The sequence below is a fragment of the Canis lupus genome, chromosome 7 (assembly GCF_011100685.1).
Source record: "Canis lupus familiaris isolate Mischka breed German Shepherd chromosome 7, alternate assembly UU_Cfam_GSD_1.0, whole genome shotgun sequence".
Classification (NCBI taxonomy): Eukaryota; Metazoa; Chordata; class Mammalia; order Carnivora; family Canidae; genus Canis; species Canis lupus.
The window spans coordinates 56,129,634-56,148,274 of NC_049228.1; the positions used below are offsets into that span (position 1 = coordinate 56,129,634).

Consider the following 18,641-nt stretch of genomic DNA (forward strand, 5'->3'; position numbering starts at 1 on the left):
CCCTTGACCCTAACTTCTCTCCCTAAAGCCTGGACCCCATAATCAATCACTCCGACAAGCATCTCACAAGTTCTCTAAAATCTCTCAGTTTTTTCAATGTGAGCCTTTGAAAATCTCTAATCTTGGCAAAATCCAACTCCTGGCACTTCTGTTACCAAGCTAAATGCACAAACATTTAGGATTACTGAAGTGAAACGTGAGCAGACCAACTGGACCCACTGCCATCAAATGTTAAATGGGGCCTCAATGCTGTTCAGCAACCAGCTTTTCACCAGGATGGACCCACAGTATCACCCTTCAGGCTTCTTTCCAAAGCCTTGTCAGCCTCCCGACAGTCATAATCTTTTAGTGTGTGAACAATCACACACCCCGCAGTTAAAAAACCCTCCTTTTCCAGTCTACTCTTCTCATTCATTTCTTTGCTCCTCCTCTCTTGCTTCTCTTCTCTCTGATCTCAGAAATCAGTACTTTCTGTTGTCAGAAATCAGAACCTGATTTTTTTTTTCTGATTTTTAAATCAGCTTCTTGTCTAATATAGCCCATCCTGTCTCATTATTCTAAAGCTTGGTCAATAAATCAAACCCTCTTTCTTCTATCTTCAATTTCTCCCATCAACGACCTCAATTTTTAGGACAAACACATGTTTAAGCCTACCCTGGCTTTTAAGACATAGCCATCTTCTGCTACTTTCAACTGTGCAATAAACATTTACTGCCTAAGATATATATTTAATTCCTCCTTCTGACCCAAATCCAATTACCAAGTCTTGTTAGTTTTATCCCTAAAATGTCTCCTCAATTCCTGTGTTGAAGTCCTCACCTCCAGTGTGACTATACTTGGAAACAATACCTTTAAAGAGGAAATTAAGCATAAATGAGGCCATAGGGCAAGGCCCTAACCCAATATGGTGAATGTCTTTATAAAAAGAGGAAGGGACAGCAGGGATGTGGGCACATAGAGAAAAGGGGCCATGTGAGGACACAGCAAAAAGGAGTCTTTCTGCAAGCCAAGGAGAGAGATCTCAGGAAAATCCAACCAGGCCAGTACCCTGATCTTGGACTTACAGCCTTCAGAACTGTGAGAATAAATTTAAGTCACTCAGTCTGTGGTATTTTGTTATAGCAACAACAGCAAACTGATGTCTCATGAATTAGGCCTTTCTTTTTCATTCTATAATGCTTTTGGCTAAGTTCTTATGCTTATCAAACACATTATACTAGCTTCTAAGTGGATGCCCAGCCTATATTCATTCATTCATTCATTCATTCAAAAACTGTTTACTGAACACTTACTCCATGCTAGGCACAGTGACTAGAAGACAGCCACAAAGCCACTGTCCTGGGGCTTCTTTTTTCATGAGTGAAGACAAATATGTAAGCAAGTAACTATTAACTATGATTAAGTACTGGGAGGAAAATAAACAGAAAAATAAGTCCGAGGACAACTGAAGAGGCTACTCTACATGGGTGGAAGGACAAGAAAAGCCTTTGTGAGGAGATGACACTGACAGGGTGGATGAGAATAAGCTGGCCTTGCCAAAAGATGCCATAAAGTGCCTCTAGCAGTGCTCTTAGCAAGCACAGGCGCTAGGAGCAGAAGGTTTAGATATAGGTTTAAAGACAGAATGGCTAGAGCTTAGCCAGGTGGAAAGTAGGAGAATCTCTTTCCTCTACTTCATGCTTTATTCCTTCAACAGAGTCCTTTTCTAAAATAGAAATGAAATAATGTCATGCTCCAAACATAAAATCTTGGTATGTACTACATTGTTTACACAGAAGGCCTTTTTTAAAGATTTGCTTCACCTCCCCTTCTAAACTCAGTTTACTCATTCTGTACCCCCTCTATCTCAAATTACATGTTGATGGACAGCAGATCCTTCTTTGCCTGTGTTTGGGGAGCAAGAAACACCATGTAGAAGAGCGAGCATAAACTTAGGAGTCAGACAAAGGGGTGTTCAAATTTTGGTTCTCTTGTCTTGGAAGAAGTTGGGTAAGTCCTTTCCTGATCCTTACTTTCACATAGATACAGAGGGGTTAATAGTACAAACTCTTTAGAGAGTTATAGCAAGGATTAGTGATAATTGATGTAGAAGGCTTAGCACCGTATGTCATCAATATTACTACTGTCACACACTGTCTCCTCTACTCGGAATGCTTACCACACTTCTTTTCCAGGTAAATTTCCTCCATCTTGCCAGATGCAGTTTAGACAACACATTCTCTTTGAGGTGTTCTCTAATTCCCACATACAAAGTATAATTATCTCCTCACTTTTCCTCTGGAACAATGTGTATGCTACCACCATAGCATGCTTCTGTAACTATATGCTTTTACATCTCTCTCTCCCCTCTAGAACCATCACTTCTCTCAGAGTTGGAACTGACTTTATTGATATTTGTATTATCAGTGCTTATCAAGCACATAATAGGTGTTAAATAAACATTGGTTGGATGAATGAATGAATTATATATTCCATTCCTTCCTTGAACCACTAGAATTTGCTTAACCTTCATATTATTCTACTTAAATTTTCAAAAAGTCTGTCAGTCAGGAGTCCCAGCAGGCACAGATGGCTTATTCAAGTTAGCATCATTTGAAGAGAGTAAATTAAAGCAACTACTCACAAAGAAAGGTATCTTAGGGTGCAGCAAACCACCAAGGAGAGTTCAGTAAACTAAAGCTAATAGTAAAAAGTAGTATTTGACCTGAAGGGTACCAAGAGAAAGGGTTTATCAGAACTTGGACAGACAGAGGGCTATATGGAGAGGACCTTTTGATAGGAGCTGGTCGATGGACGCATCATGTGCTGACCACACAGGGCAGGTGAGGGGCTCAATCTCATTCTTCTTTTGACCAAACTCTTTTTGGGGCTCCCCAATAGCTGAACCCAATTAAATCCACGGGGCCTTCTCTTCCTGCTTCCAAAAGATTCAGGCCTGAAGCTTAAAACAATATAGGCCCCTGTCCTGAAAAAGGAGCAGAGGGACCCATGATGGCCCAAAGTGTGATCATAGAGCCTTATGGGGTGAGGTAAAGTATCTGCATGGACGGAAGCCCTGAGAGGAGCTACAGAGGTATTGCACAGTGAGGAATTACTCCTACACTGATATGCAGGAGGGGAAGGTACCCAAGCAGGATGGGTGGATAAGTAGCCTGTCATAGAGTGTGAGCCTGGGTGTAGTAAAGGAGACCATCCACATGGGACAGTATGGAAGAGTGGCTGCCTATAAGGGGATTGATTAAATATTTAGGTAAATTAAGGTAATAAAAACTGGGTCTCTTAGTGTCAGTGTAAACTATGGAAAGGAAGAAAATTAGAATAAACCATGGGGTATTAGGTAAGGCCTGGAAGTATAAATGTAAATTCTTGGTTTACAAGATATAGATTATATAGATATAGACACAAGATACATATAGAAGTAAATGTCGATATAAATTGTGTTATGTTTATAGATTCTGAAAGATTCATGGTCTTTCTTCTGTAAGGTGTTCCTTGTCTCCAAGAGACAGAGGTAAAGAGGTATTCATTCATACACACATGCACAAAGACTACACTTGCTGTGACATCCAGATTCCAAAGTACTATCCTCCACTACAAGGAACTATGGCTCCTTGAAGAAAAGGTTCATTCCAGGGCCTGGGCAAAAAAAAGTCTAAGAGGAGACTGGAACAATGTGATGTGCTTCAAAGTAATGAAGTGATCAGAGGGCAATGGAGACATCAGAAGTTACAGGAGCCAGCTTGAACGGCTGTCAGTAACCAAATGTGGGACAATTTGAGCATAGTCATCTATTGAAAAAATAGAAAACAATGAACCCATACAGATACAAATAAATGAATAAACTGAAGGTCTGAAGAGAAAGGACATTTACACAGTTTAAAAGAACCTCCTCACAAAATACTATTTAATTACAAAGAGAGAAGAAGTAATTGTACTGCAGAAGACTGGCAGATACATTTTAATCAAATGATCAAGTGAACATCAGTGGTATTGGGACAAATAAATATTATGTGCCAACTAATAGGTGCAAGGTACAAATATTTAAAGACATAATTTACTGGGGGAGGGGTGGGGTCTTGGACGGATAAACAGGCTAGAAACTAATTCTCTAACATATCTTCAAATTTTCTAAAAGTTTATGATTATTTAAAATTAAAAAAAAAAATACAGAAGGCATAGGTCCTCCTGGTGCCTTAGTCCATACATGGTTTAGCCTCCTGCAGCAAAGCAGAGTGAAGAAGACTGATGGGTGGATCTACAGGGACAAAGGAAAGATATCCCACTTACTCCCCAGTGACCTCCTAACATCCATTTGATCCTGTTGCCTGAACCAAATTAAAATCCATGGGACCTGGACAAAACCTGCACATGATGATCTCTGATATATTTGCTATTTTCTGTCTATTCCCTGGCTTCTTCCCATACTTTCTTATTCACGCCCTCTCACAAATACATGTATTTCTCTGGGATGACTCTTATCTTGTAGCCTCATCAAATCGCACAGTTGATGTCATTATCTACGTAGATTTTATAAACAGATGTAAACTAACTTCATCTCCTTCCGCTTTAAAACCTGAACATAGAACATTTCATGTAGTAGAAGCATCTCAATCCAACATGTTAAAACCAAATTCAATACCTACCCCACTACAGTGGGCACTGTTAGTGGACGACCAAGATTCTCCCCCACCCCCAATTGCATATCCTCTAAAATAACTTCCTAAAAACCAGATTTCTAAGGCACCCCTAACCTCTATCACAGTGCACTATTTTACTTGAGATGGTGAGCACACTGAAGCTCAAGACTAGGTCTAGCTGCTCTAAACAATTTGGATATTCCATTTCATGGCCAGAGGTGTTGTTTAAGAAGGTCATGTGATCTAAGTAGTACCATTAGTGTGAATCTTAGATCTTTTCTTTGAAATACTGGGACAGAATTATTTTTCCCATGAATGTAAACCAGGGGCAAATACTCATTCTTTGATTCAGGTAGGCATCCTATCACAAAGGGGAATTAGAAAAAAACAAAAAACAAAAATCCAAATTACAATAGTGCCAACAACAAGAAAGATGATTTTTAAAATTAATTCATTAAATAATAATGAAATGGGTTCTTGACAATAAGTGGATCCTAGGACCAAAAAACTGGAAGCCCTCTTTAACTTGTCTTCTAATTACCTAAGCCAATCAATTCCTTTATATCTAAGTTTGAGTTTGATTTTCTGTTACTTGTGGTAGAACATGTAAAGGAGAGTAAAGTTAAATATAAAACTAGATGTGAAAATGTTATAAAACAACAAGAAGTTAACATACATGAAATCTAAGATAAGCAGGCCTCTATAAAAGAAAAGTAAAAATACAGAAAAACAAAATACCAGACAGGTTGGCATAATGACAGTTGGCACTGTCAAGATAAATGGGAAACCTAGCTTCCATATTTTCAAGATGTGATAACTGAAAGATCCCCAACTTTATGGTCCAGAGTCAGAGGCGGGTAGGAGCTACACCAGGGGAGAAATCTGGTAGAAACCTGGAGAGCCAAAGGAAGGAAACAGGAAACTTGGAACTTCCAAATTCTATACAAATATATAAAGACAAGCTTTCATACATAAGTGAAATTCTGAGGTATTTCAAATAATTATAGTGCTTTCCACTGGCTCAAATAAATCTATGTAATCAGCTTCACATTTGCATACCTTTTCTACTCATTCTGGCTGAGAAAGTAGTGGTGGTGTTCAATCCCATCTGGATATTTCTAAGCTGTACTAAAACAGCAGCAGTTTGGGGAGCTTGTTGTAAGTCGGCTACTACTTTCTGACACGAGAGAGGTTTCAGCTCATCTCAAGCAAGGCACACAGAAACAGAGCTCTAAATTTCTTGGTATCAAATGTTGATAGGCCCACAGAGCCTTTCTGTCCTCCCAAGTCACCCTAGATAAAATCTCCAGTTGCCTTCTAGACCTTTTACAACCCCATCCCACAGGCAATCTGTCATTTATTCCTACTCAAGTGGTTGAAACTATGCCTGGAATTCAGTCCTTTCTTCTCATTTCCAAGGCCAATGCCCAAGGTCACAGCCTTATCTCATATCTCAACTATTCCAATTGTCTCTTACCCAGTGTCTCTGTGTCTTATCTTTCTGCCTGTCCAATCCATCATTCAGAGGGCTACTAGCTCCTAGGAGAAAATAAGGAATGCATTTTATTTATCCTTTGTCCCTCCCCTATGTCTAGGCATGAAAATATCTGTTTAAATTATTCTATCCATGCCATTTCTCATTTGAAAAACTCTCTGATGGTATCCACTGGTTTCAGAAAAAGTTTGAAGGGCTTAATCTGCAACCAGGTCATTAAGGTTGTAAACCATACTCCCCATCATCAGAGTAGCTCACCACTTTCCCCCCATAGGATGATCCAGTCATACTGAACTAGTAAATCTTGTGGAACACACAAGCAGTAAATCGTTATAAATGACATGCTCTCCCTCTGTCGATTTCACTTTCCCTTGGCTCTACTTACAAAACACCTATAAGTTCTTCAAGGCTCAAATGAAGTACCCTTTCCACCAAAAAATCTTCTACAATATTAGTTTCTAATTAAAGTTCTTCATCCTCTGTGCCTGCAGAAGATTTTCTTTAAACGTATATTTTGATATTTATATTGCACTTCCTGGTTATACTAAATTTGGCATAGGTTTACCCAGTTATTAGACTTCTTACCTAGCAATGAGCGAAGTATATTATATATCAGCATGAGGCTGTCTTTCTCCTATCTGTGATTTCTCCACAAGATTCATTCTTACATCCTCTGTATTTAACAAAGTATATATAGTACACAGTACATACCTGGTAAATACAGCTTGAGTAATTTACCAGTGGACTAAATGTTCTATGAGGACAGGTATTATGCCTTATTCATTTACACTTCTCACAGTGACTGGAAAATTGAGGAACAGAAGCTGCTACAGATTGAATAAAATACTAGGCTTAAACTGGTCTTCTGGGTAACCAAAATATTTGGCTAAACCTAGGGCAATCTGTCATTTGTTCATTCCAAAAGATCTTGTAGTGCCAAATCTTATTCCAGGAGCTGGAGATAGAATTATAAACAAGATAAACCACACATATGCTGAGGTGGAGGAAACAGTTCTACAGCTAATATATCAGTCTCACCAACCTCCCCAAAAAAGTTTTTCTTTAACTCCCAAATTTCAGTTCTTACCCACACAAATCTGAAACCTGAGAGTCATTATGGCTTCCCCCATACCTTGTTCAAGTGTTATTTGACAAAATGTAAAATTGCTACCACTGGATGATGATGGTGATGATGGTGATATCACATTATCTTCTTCCTCTTTAATTTCAACACTATTCTCCAAATTCAAGCCCTCATTTTGCCTTTTTGGAACAACTAAAATTGCTTCCTAACAACTCTTCCCATTTTTATGCTTCCCATCTCTGCATTCCCTTTCAATACTGTGAGAATAATTTTCTTAAAAAGCAACAATCTTACTATATTACAGCTGTGCTCAAAAGCCTTCAATGGCTTTGCAAACACAGGGAGAATACTATTCAGACTCCTGAACGTCATACTCAAGGAATCTTCCAAAATTGACTTCCAATTTGTCTGTCCAGATTCTTTAGCACTGTTCTTCCTACAATCTAGACTCCCACAAAATTAGCTTTTTATTTTATATCTTTGAACTTTTCACTTGGTAGATTTCCTTCTATTTTATTTAACTCTTGCCTACATCTCAAGGTCCAATTCAAGGACCTTAAGTTTGTCTCTGATTTTCCCCTTCTGCATATGAAAGCTCAATATACTTTGTTCTTTCCCCTCTAGGCTTACCTGTTTCTACCTCACATTTTGATTATTCATAAATATAGCTTATGTATCCAACTAAAGCATACTTAATCATCAATAAATACTTAATGGGCACTTACTGTCTTTCCATTGCTCCAAAGTATCTAAAACATACCATATTCATAGTAAACATCAAACAAATTTTCAAGGAATGAAGGCAAACCTCAAAACAGAAGTGTAAGCAAAATCAAAATAATCTTTTTCTAAATATGGACAATAATCTCCACCAAAGAGATACATACAAGTGGTAGAAAACTGTAGCTTATCACATTTTAAATATATATGAAAGGAGGCAGCTAAGTTCATAGAAAACAGAATCAAATAAAAAGCTAAGAAAATTTATTCAAAGTAATATGGAAATGTTGAATCAATCTCACTCATTTCAGTATATGGATGTACCTCTCATTTTGAGATGCAAATAGATAAACACATACACATTATGTCCATCAACTGGAAACTATATTCAGTGTCAAAATTTATTGAAATAAGAATCACAAGGAAATTTTTCCTAGTTGCCATTTAATAACTTTTGTGAAATTTAATAAAAGTTTATGTGATGAAATATTTTTTTCCTTTTCTTTTGTAAGGAAACAGCTTTAGAAGATGATTGATGCCTGCTATTATGGGTCTATATTTGTATTTCCTTATTTTAGAGGCTTTTTGAAATACAAAAATAAACTTAAAGCATTTCCAGTTATACTAAGAAAAAAAAGATAAAAGGTAGATTATTTATAGGCAATAATATTCATGATGATAGAGTCTCAGAAGGCAACTGCAAACATAAATTTTAAATGCTTTTTGGAAGGAGTTGAGAATAAAAACATTTACATAATTTCTTAGAAACCCTGGCTTTTTATTGCTGCACTTCAATATTCCCTTCAGGCAAAGGAGCAGCTACTTCAAAGATTTATTTGATAATGGAATGTTTGATTTCTTTGTTTTCCTTTCCAATGTGGAAAGGTCTATTGTTTTCACTCTATAGCAACATGCTATATTTTAACATTTGAATTGGCTCTCTACTGATAATAAAAATGGTTCTCTTTTGGCAAATTAAACACACCAATGCTAGCAATGAGTATATATATTATAAATATACTATATTGTTACAAAAATGGTCCATACATGTTTCAGTGATCTTTGATAACAGAACTGCTACTTCACAAATAATGTAACTAGTGACTAATATCAAATGTCTAAAACTCCCACTTACCTGCCTATCCACTTCTGGGAGCAAAAGCAGGAGGTATTGTTGAAAATGCTGAGGTAAGGAAGCAAATGTATGTTTATTTATTAATGCCCTCAAGTTAGTGTTGACAAGAATAGATCCTGGGGTTTCTATGTCAATGTCCTCAGCTTTGGTCCATTTCAAGTGTCCTGTGATAAACAAGCAAGAGATTAATTCACTGTAGGCTTGGGAAAACACACAAATATACATACACATATATGTACACATCAAACATATTCAATAATGTGTTTAATTCTGTTGCTTTTGAAAGTGACATTTCAGAAGGAACTCTCCAAAGTTTATGTTTTTGTCTTGTCTTACTCGTCTTTTATTTTCATAATGTATACTTTACTCAATATTGTCTGTGTATTTTAGTCAAAGTAGACCAGGTCTAGATGAAGAAGTATTTTAATTTCGGTTTTCCAATTAATCAGAATTGTAAAAAGCTTTGGGAGCATAATGACAGCAACTATAATTATAGATTCTATAAGACCTTAGATCAATAATAACAATAATAACAGTGCTGTTAATTTTAAAAGCGATATTGACAGCTAGCTGAGAGCTGTGTGATTCTCTATATTTTAGGCAGAGCACTGAGCACTGGATTATTTCAAAAGATTCCTATTCGGAGTATTTTGAGAATATAATTTAAAAAGCAATCCTTTATAAAAAAACATTAGTTTCAAGGTCTAAAATACCAATACACTTTGAAGGATAATTCTACGAGTCAAGGTACACTGACCTCCAACAGAAGGTTATGTGTAGAGTGTACAACTCAAAATTATGACATAAGAAAATAATCCACTCTAACAAACAGACAACTGAGCATCATACAGAAGAATTGCCACTTTCAGTTACCTGAGTTAAGAGAACATCCTGAATGTGAGTTGTTTTAATAGAGTATGTTTTAAATCAAGGGTCAGCAAATTGTGGCCCATGAACTATATTCAGTCCAATTTTTGTTCTGGTAAATAAAGTTTTACTGGAACACAGTAAATGTCCGATTTTTAGCTACTGCCTAGGTCTGCCTTTGCACCACAATGCAGAGTTGAATAGTTGTGCCAGAAATCAAATGACCTATATTCACTCCCCAGCCCTTGGCAGAAAAAATTGCCAACTCTTGTTTTAAATAAATAGAGTCAAAATACAGAATGAAAGCCATTTATTAACAAACAGGGAACCGTGATGAAAGAATAGGCAACTTTGAAACAGAACTAGACAGAACACTTAGAAATGAAAATTTAGTTTTTAAACTAAAAAAGTAATGGACACAGCAGAGGAAAGAATTCCAAACAAAATACAGAGCTGATAAAAATATCTACAATGCAGCATAAAAAATGAGACAAAAAACAGGATAGTGAAGAAATACAGAGAAGGGTATAAGCAATCAGAATGAACATCTATAGAAGACTCAAAAACAGTAGATGGAGGACAGGCAATATTTGCGGAGCTAAGGGCTCACATTTTTAGAACTTTTCTGAAAAAAAAATTATGAGTTCTCAGATAAAGCAATACACCAAATCTCAAGAAGGACAAGTTTTTGTCTGATGTGCTGAAATTAAAAACATCAAAAATAAGAAGAGTATCTTATAACAATCTTTAAGAAAAATAGATTATATCCAAAGGGGTGATAATAAGACACAGATATTTTATCAATGAATAACAAGTTGCACTAAAATATCTTCAAAGGATCAAGAGAATATAAGCATCAATCTAGATGATGGCAAGATATAAGAACATTTTTAGGATCAGGCCACTAGGATGGCTCAGTCAAGTACACATCTGACTCAATTTCACCTCAGATCATGATCTCAGGGTCCTAGGATTGAACCCCTAGTCTGGCTACGAAATCAAAAGGGAATATATTTGAGATTCTCTCTCTCCGCCCTTCTTTGCCTCTCCCCTACTCCTGCTCACTTTCTTTCTCTGTCAAATAAATAAATAAATAAAATCTTTTTAAAAAACCAAAACAAATATTTTCAGGATCTAAAATGGGAGCTCTATCCTTTAAAGAATGCTCCTAAAATAATCACTAGTAGATATTCTCATCAAATGGAGAAATTAAATGAAAGAAGAAATGAATGGGTTGCAGAAGCTATGGTCAACTGAAAGACTAATAGATCAGAGGAGCTCCAAGTATATATTAAATGTGAAAAATAATACTAAGAACTAGTGAGAGTTATATAAAGGAAATAAAAAAGTTAAATAAAAAGAAAATAAAATGGAAAATAACTGCATGTATGATAAGACAGCATGACCGAAATGCCAGCACTAACAAACCCTGGCCTGATTTGGGAAGGAAAGAGATGTGGACTAGTTCTTTACTTGGTGAAAGCTCTAGAGGTGACCACTAGAGGCAATGAGAAAGAGTAATAACTCCTAAAAGAATACCTGGGGAAAAAATCTCAATGAATCAAATGGAAAGTATAAAAGCAGGAGGAGGGATCCCTGGGTGGCGCAGCGGTTTGGCGCCTGCCTTTGGCCTAGGGCGTGATCCTGGAGACCCGGGATCGAATCCCACATCGGGCTCCCAGTGCATGGAGCCTGCTTCTCCCTCTGCCTGTGTCTCTGCCTCTCTCTCTCTCTCTCTCTGTGTGACTATCATAAATAAAAAAATAAAAATAAAAATAAAAAAAATAAAAGCAGGAGGAAAAAACTCAAAATTAAGTTCAAGAAAATCAAAATACAGATTTTCATTCTAGATTTTTAAATTTTTTATTGAAGTTTGATTTGCCAACATATATTATAGTATAACACCCAGGGCTCATCCCATCATTCTAGATTTAAAAAGCAATACAATCCAGCTATATGCTGCTTATAAGAAAAAAAAAACTTAAAAATCATAACGAATACATGAAAATGAAAGACATACCAGGTTGAGACTCAAGCAACAAAATAGTACAACAATATTAACATCAGACAACATAAGTAAAGGTAGAAAATCTTATTGGGGGTTAGAAGGATCATTAAGTGTAAAAGGAATAATTCACTGAGAAGATATAATGACCTTAAATCTGCAAGCACTTAAGCACTCTCTTAACTAAAAAGAGAATGTGACATTATACAATGCTAGTGGGAAGTCTTAACATCTTATGCCAGAAACTGAGACATCAGACCAAAAAAAAAAACATCTGTCTTAATAAGAGAAGTTTAACAAGTCAATAATCAATGTTGACCAATGAATTTAACATAGGGCACTGCACTAAGCCATTAGAGAAACCAGTGTTTCATCATTACTCAGGGAACAGTAAAACAAAAACCTGACCAGTGAGTCACTACAAATGCATTTAATTAGGTAGTTATAACACAAACACAGCAACTCTCCAATTCTCCCATACTCATTATATATTTGGACACTCAGAAGCATTCTTCTAAGTATTTCATACATTAAAAAAAATTAATGAAAATTAGAAAATACTTGGATTCTAAATGACAATGCCAAAATTTGTGAAATGTAACTCAGTTTAAAAGGCAAATTGTATCTATTACAGATTAGAAAAAATATTGAAAATTCAAGGTTAAGTGTATGAATCAAGAAGTTAATAAATGAACTAGAAAAATTTGAGAAGGAAGGATTACAAAAATAAAAGTATATAGTCCTAAAACAGAAAAGAAGGACAATGAAGACCATCAACACCAGGAAAAGGGGTTTTGTTTTTATATTAGACTAATAAAATAGATATACCTCTGGTAAGACACGGTAAAAAGAGGAATGAAAGGTAGGAACATAATTCTAGATATAGTATACAAGACACATATAATTGATTGAATCAATTGAAAATTGATTTTGAGCTGTGTAATATGATCCTATGACTATTGAATATCTCTGAAGACCAACAATTTTTAAGTTATAAATATTATTAAATTTAATTTAAAATTAATTTAAAATAGAAAACCTGAATAGATTTGCAAAACTTTTGAAAATAGGCAACCTCCTCTACCCCACATACAGAAATATATATTATAAATATACATATTATAAATATAATATAAAGATGAGTTTCACCAATCCATTAAGGAACTCTCCCACCATTTCATTTTGTAAATATTCCAGAGAAAAGGTTTATAAAGAAAGATTTTCAATTCACTTTATGAAGTTAATATAATCTTTATTCCAAAATAAGAACAGTATAAGAGGAAAAAAAGATCAACCAATATGACAAAAAAAAAAAAGTACAAAAGTTGTATCATTTAGAAAAAAATCTAAAGCAAATTTAACAAATTCTAACATTTGTTTAGTCAAGGAGCTAGGTATATAGGTGTCTGCTTTATTAGCATCTGTATTTTTCAATATTTTTAAAGTATTTCACAACTAAAAACAAAAGACCACAAGGAGAGAAGAATTAGGGAGAAGCTTTTTTTCTTAGCAGTGGAGGCATAGGCGAAACCTAGAGACAGAAATGTTTAGGCACATAGGAAAGGAGTCCGCTTAATTGTCATTTATGACCTAAATAATCTCATATGAAGAAGTTGAGGTCATTTACTGAGAGTGATTCTGACTGGGGAGGAGTGTTGGGGAAATGAGAAAATTCTAAGACTTTGAAACATGTTATAAGCAAAGCAAAAAGCAGGACTTATGCTATTGGTTACTATTTAGAATGGTTCAAAATCTTTAAGAATAACATTGATAAAAGAAGATTCAGAGAGGTACATAAGCTTTAATGACATATCTAAAGGAAGATCTATTTCAAACATGTCTAAATAAGCAAGAACATGTTCCATAATTTTGGAACAAAGAGCAGATGAACTTATTGCTAATGTGTAGCCACACAGGATGTTTAATCCCATTTTAATTATCTTTACACACTTATTCTTAATTGGCTTAAGAACAATCCAATTATATCTGATTGTCTTATCTCATTAGAACTGGTACCTCATCTCCCTACAGCATTCAGAGGAAGAAAAATATGTCATTTTAGTGTCTAATTCCTGGACAGCAGGAGAATAAAGTAGCTGAATTCCAGAGAAGGAAGGAAGGGAAGCATCAGTTGTCAAATTGCCACAATAAGGGTCTATGCCATACAAGAAGACACTAAGCTGACCCCATGATAAAAACCATGGGGAATATATCCAATCAGGGTCAGGGAAATTCTCTATTACTTTGACCAAAGGGAGTTCAGAGACCACCAATCTGAGTAAAGGCTGCAGCCTCTTGGTCAATGGGTAGTCTGTAGGCTTAAACACTCCTATTTCCCAGAAAGGAACACGGAGGATTTATGCATAAAATGCACAAACACAGAGACACAGACATAACACTCACCCAAAGGGAAGGAGCCCAAGCAAGAGGCAAGACTACGGTCTTTTGTTACAAGAGGAACTATCCAAAGAAATACAGAAAGACTTCAAAATGAAAAAATTCTTCATTGTCTCAATTAGAGAGGAATGATTCTAAAAGAGCTCAGAGAAAAACAGGCTTTCAAAGATTCCATCTAAGGGGAAAAAATTTATCATAGGACAAAAGCAAATCATTCACAACGTGATTCAACATAGCCTTCACAAATGAAGTAACTGTATAATGAATCTATTGGGTAGCACCGAATCCTTTAAAATATAGTACTGAGGTTAAAGAACTATGAGATTATGGTTACAAAACAACATAAATGTTAGCAACCTTGATGTTTAAAAATAATAAAATTAACAAAAACATGGAGTTCGGAGGGACTGTAAGTCTAATTATTCATCCATCCTTTACAATATTCTGTCTAAAGTTGTAATGAGTAATCAAAAAAAATCACTATTTCAGTTTTTCACATTTTAATACCTTTGGACAGAACTTTTAGATATGAATATATCTCATGGCAGTGTTCAGCAATTCTGTTTTTTTTTTTTTTTGTTTTACTTCTGTTCTTTTTTATTATTCAGTTAAAATTAAACTTAGTACTCTTAATTAAAATGGTTAATACAGTTTTTTTCCTAAAATGATCTCTGGCTGTAGACATACAATAAGAGATACCAAATCACTTTCTTCCACCAGGTGAGGATAAGAGAAGTCTGATTCAGAAGAAGGCCTTCTTCCCCTGACCCTGCTGGCACCCTGATCTCAGGAGGACTCTATGCTTGCCTCATACCTCCAACATGGCTAGATAAATGCTGGATCATTTTGAACACCTAAGAAATCCATCTGAGGACCTACAGAACAAGTTGCACAGTTGGAGGGAGAGAAGAGGCCATACTGTGGAGATGGGATTTGGGAGAGAAAGGGATCATGGGAGAAAGTCCTCACTGCAGAGAGAGGAGAGGGAGAGAGTCCGAGTCAGTGAGCAGTGCACAGGGGGTCGCACAAGGAAAACTTGTCCCCAAAGCCACTGACTGGGAAAAAAAAGGGGGACTGATTATATTGAGTGGTGACAACCAGTGGAGCTCAAAGACTGGAGTTTTAGAGTTCCACAGTATAGCTGATGTGGAGTCTGGGTGGATGCAGCCCGGTGCTCCTGTGGAGAAGGAGGGCAGAGGCCAGGGAGTAGATGGCGCAATCCGAGAAATCCTCTGGGATACACTGGGAGAGACTTTTCCCAGATGTGGTGCATCTGGAAGAGGTGGCTCTGTTTCTCAGGGAACAAGAGTCAGCAGGTGCCACTGCACTGTCCTATTCATTAGCAAAGGCCCAGAGACATCTCCTGGGAGCACTTAATCTGAACTTACTCTTTCTGCTGCACTTTACTCTGAATTTCAAGCTTCTGTGTATTAGTGCAACTGCACTTCTGGGACAAAATGGCCCCAGTCCCAGTACACCTAGACCTTCCCCCAGAGGACCAGTCAGGGTCCATGCTGCATTGGGTCCCCAAAGTTTGGAGTTTTGTAATAGCCGGTGTGCCTGAGATAAACATGCATGCACTGTGCTGCCAGGGGAGCAGACAGCCCAGACATAGATGGGGCAAAGGCAGAAATCTGAGGGATGCCTGGGGCATGAGTGGAGACTATGTGCTCTTCTGTGAAGGCTTCCTGGACAGCAGCAAGTGTCCCTCTCTCAGAACAAGGGAGAGGGCTGATGCCATTCTACTCATGCCTGTCAGCATAGATGGACTTTAGTGAGCACACAGCACTGATAGTTGAGGCTTAGCCACCTACAGCAAGCCCCCTCACATTGCACTCTGCAGGTCCTTCTTTACTAGGGCAAGTCTAAGAGCCAGACAGCAGGCTGTCTGGCTTCTTAGGAAGGCTTAGGAAGGCTTCTCCCCCAGAAGACCAACACAATCCCTATCCCTCCCAAAGCACCAAGTATACCAACCACAGGAGAGCTGCAGCTCTAGTGGAAATAGGATCAGGCCTCTTTTAACAAGCAGACCCAGAGCATACCTAGGTATAAAATTTGCCACACTCTGGCCAAGGTCCAAACACTTCTCACTGCAAGCAAATAGAAATTCTGCAGAGGACTGACCTGAGAGAAAGAGCAGCCAAAACACAGCAGCAGAATGTATACAATATCCACCAGAAATACTTGCTCAGGTGCTAGACCCTGGACATTATATGACCTCTTCTTAATAAAGCCATTGCTCTCAGGAGCAGGAAACAACAGTTTTCCTTACACAGAGAAAAAGACAGAGACCTGGACAAAATGTTAAGATGGAGGAATTCATCTCAAACAAAAGAACAAGAAAAGGTCACAGCCAGAGATCTAATTGAAACAGATATAAGTAATATGCCTGAACCAGAGTTTAAAACAAAAATCCTAAAGATGCTAGTTGGGTTTGAGAAAAACACAGAAGACACCAGGGAGTCCCTTACCACAGAGCTAAAACACCAAAAAACTAGTCAGGCAAAAGAAAAAAAAAAAAACAACAACAACAAACTATAACTGAGATGTGAAATTGACTGGACATAATGACTACAACAATAGAAGAAACAGAGGAACAAATAAGTGACACAGAAGAAAAAATTATGGAAAATAAGCTGAAAAGAAGAGGGAAAGAAAAATACTAGATCATGAATGTAGGCTAGGCACTTAGTGACTCCATAAAGCATAACATTAGCATCATAGGAGTTTGAGAAGAAGAAGAGAGGGGAGAAGGGGCAGAAAGTTTTTTGAGCAAATTATAACTGAAAACTTCCCTATACTGGGGAAGGAAACAGACATCCAATTCCAAGAGGCACAGAGAACTCCCATCAAAATTAACAAAAAGAGGGTAACACCCAAGATATATCATAGTAAAATTTGCAAAATATATAAAGAAAACATCCTAAAAGCAACAAGGGAAATAAATCCCTAACTTAAAAAGGAGGACAGATAAGGTTTCCAGCAGACCACTCCTCAGAAATATCGCAGGCCAGAAGAGAATGGCATAATTTAATCAATAAGTTGAATGAGGAAAAATATGCAGCCAAGAATACTTTATCTGGCAGGGCTGTCATTAGAATAGAATGAAAGATAAAGAATTTCCCAGACATTAAAGAAAAAAAAAAAAACCTCAAGGAGTTCATGACCACTAAACCAGTTCTGCAAGAACTATTAAAGGGAACTCTGAGAGGGAAAGAAAGATCAAAAGTAACAAAGACTAGGAAGGGGGGCTGGCTCAGTCAGTTAAACACCTGCCTTCAGCTCAGATTATGATCTCAGGGACTTGGGATCGAGCCCCACAACGGGCTCCCTGTGTAGCAAGGAGTCTGTTTCTCCTTCTCTCCAATCATGCCCTCTTTGTCTTGCCGCTTGGAATTGGATCTCTGTTTCCTTCCCCAATATAGGGAAGTTTTCAGCTATAATTTGCTCAAATAAACTTTCTGCCCCTTTTCCTCTCTCTCTCTTCTGGGGCTCCTATGATATGAAGCTTATGCTTTATGGAGTCACTAAAGTACCCTAAGAATCTCCAGAAACAATGACTTAACAGGTAATACAATGGGACTAAGCTCATATCTATCAATAATCATTCAGAATGTCAGTGGACTGAATGCTTCAATCAGAGACATAGGGTATCAGAACAGATTAAAAAAAAAAAAAGAACCTTCCATATGCTGCCTACAAGAGACTCATTTTAGACTTACAGATACCTGCAGATGGAGAGTGAAAGGACAGAGAACCATTTATCATGCTAAGGGCCATCAAAGAAAATCAGAGTAGCCATACTTATATCAGACAAACTAGATTTTAAATCAAAGACTGAAATAAGAGGTGAGAAGGGCACTAAATCATAATAAAGGGATCAATCTAACAAGAATATCTAAAAATTATGAATATTTATGCCCCAACTTGAGAGCACCTAAATATATAAATCAATTAATAACAAACATAAAGAAACTCATTGATATTAATACAATAATAGCAAGGGACTTTAACAGCCTACTTAATAGTACTGGACAGATAATCTAAGTAGAAAATCAAGAAGAAAACAATGGTTTTGAATGACATACCAGACCAGATGGACTTCACATATATATTTAGAACATTTCATCCTAAAAAAGCAAACTATACATTCTTTTCGAGTTCACATGGGACATTCTTCAGAACAGATCACACACTGAGTCACAAATCACATACAAAAAAGACTGAGATCATACCATGCATGTTTCCTGACCAAATGCTAGGAAACTTGAAGTCAAATACAAGAAAAAAATTGGAAATAC

General features: G+C 36.8%; 1 protein-coding gene across 1 annotated transcript in view; it reads right to left on the minus strand.

Annotated features, from left to right (window-relative positions):
• The window catches only part of ASXL3 (ASXL transcriptional regulator 3), a 187,639-nt gene that overhangs the window by 62,890 nt on the left and 106,108 nt on the right, over positions 1-18,641 (minus strand). Inside the window, exon 8 of the mRNA XM_038543569.1 lies at positions 9,072-9,235. Within this exon, the coding sequence (XP_038399497.1) occupies positions 9,072-9,235 (164 nt within the window). The remainder of the gene's footprint in view (positions 1-9,071; positions 9,236-18,641) is intronic.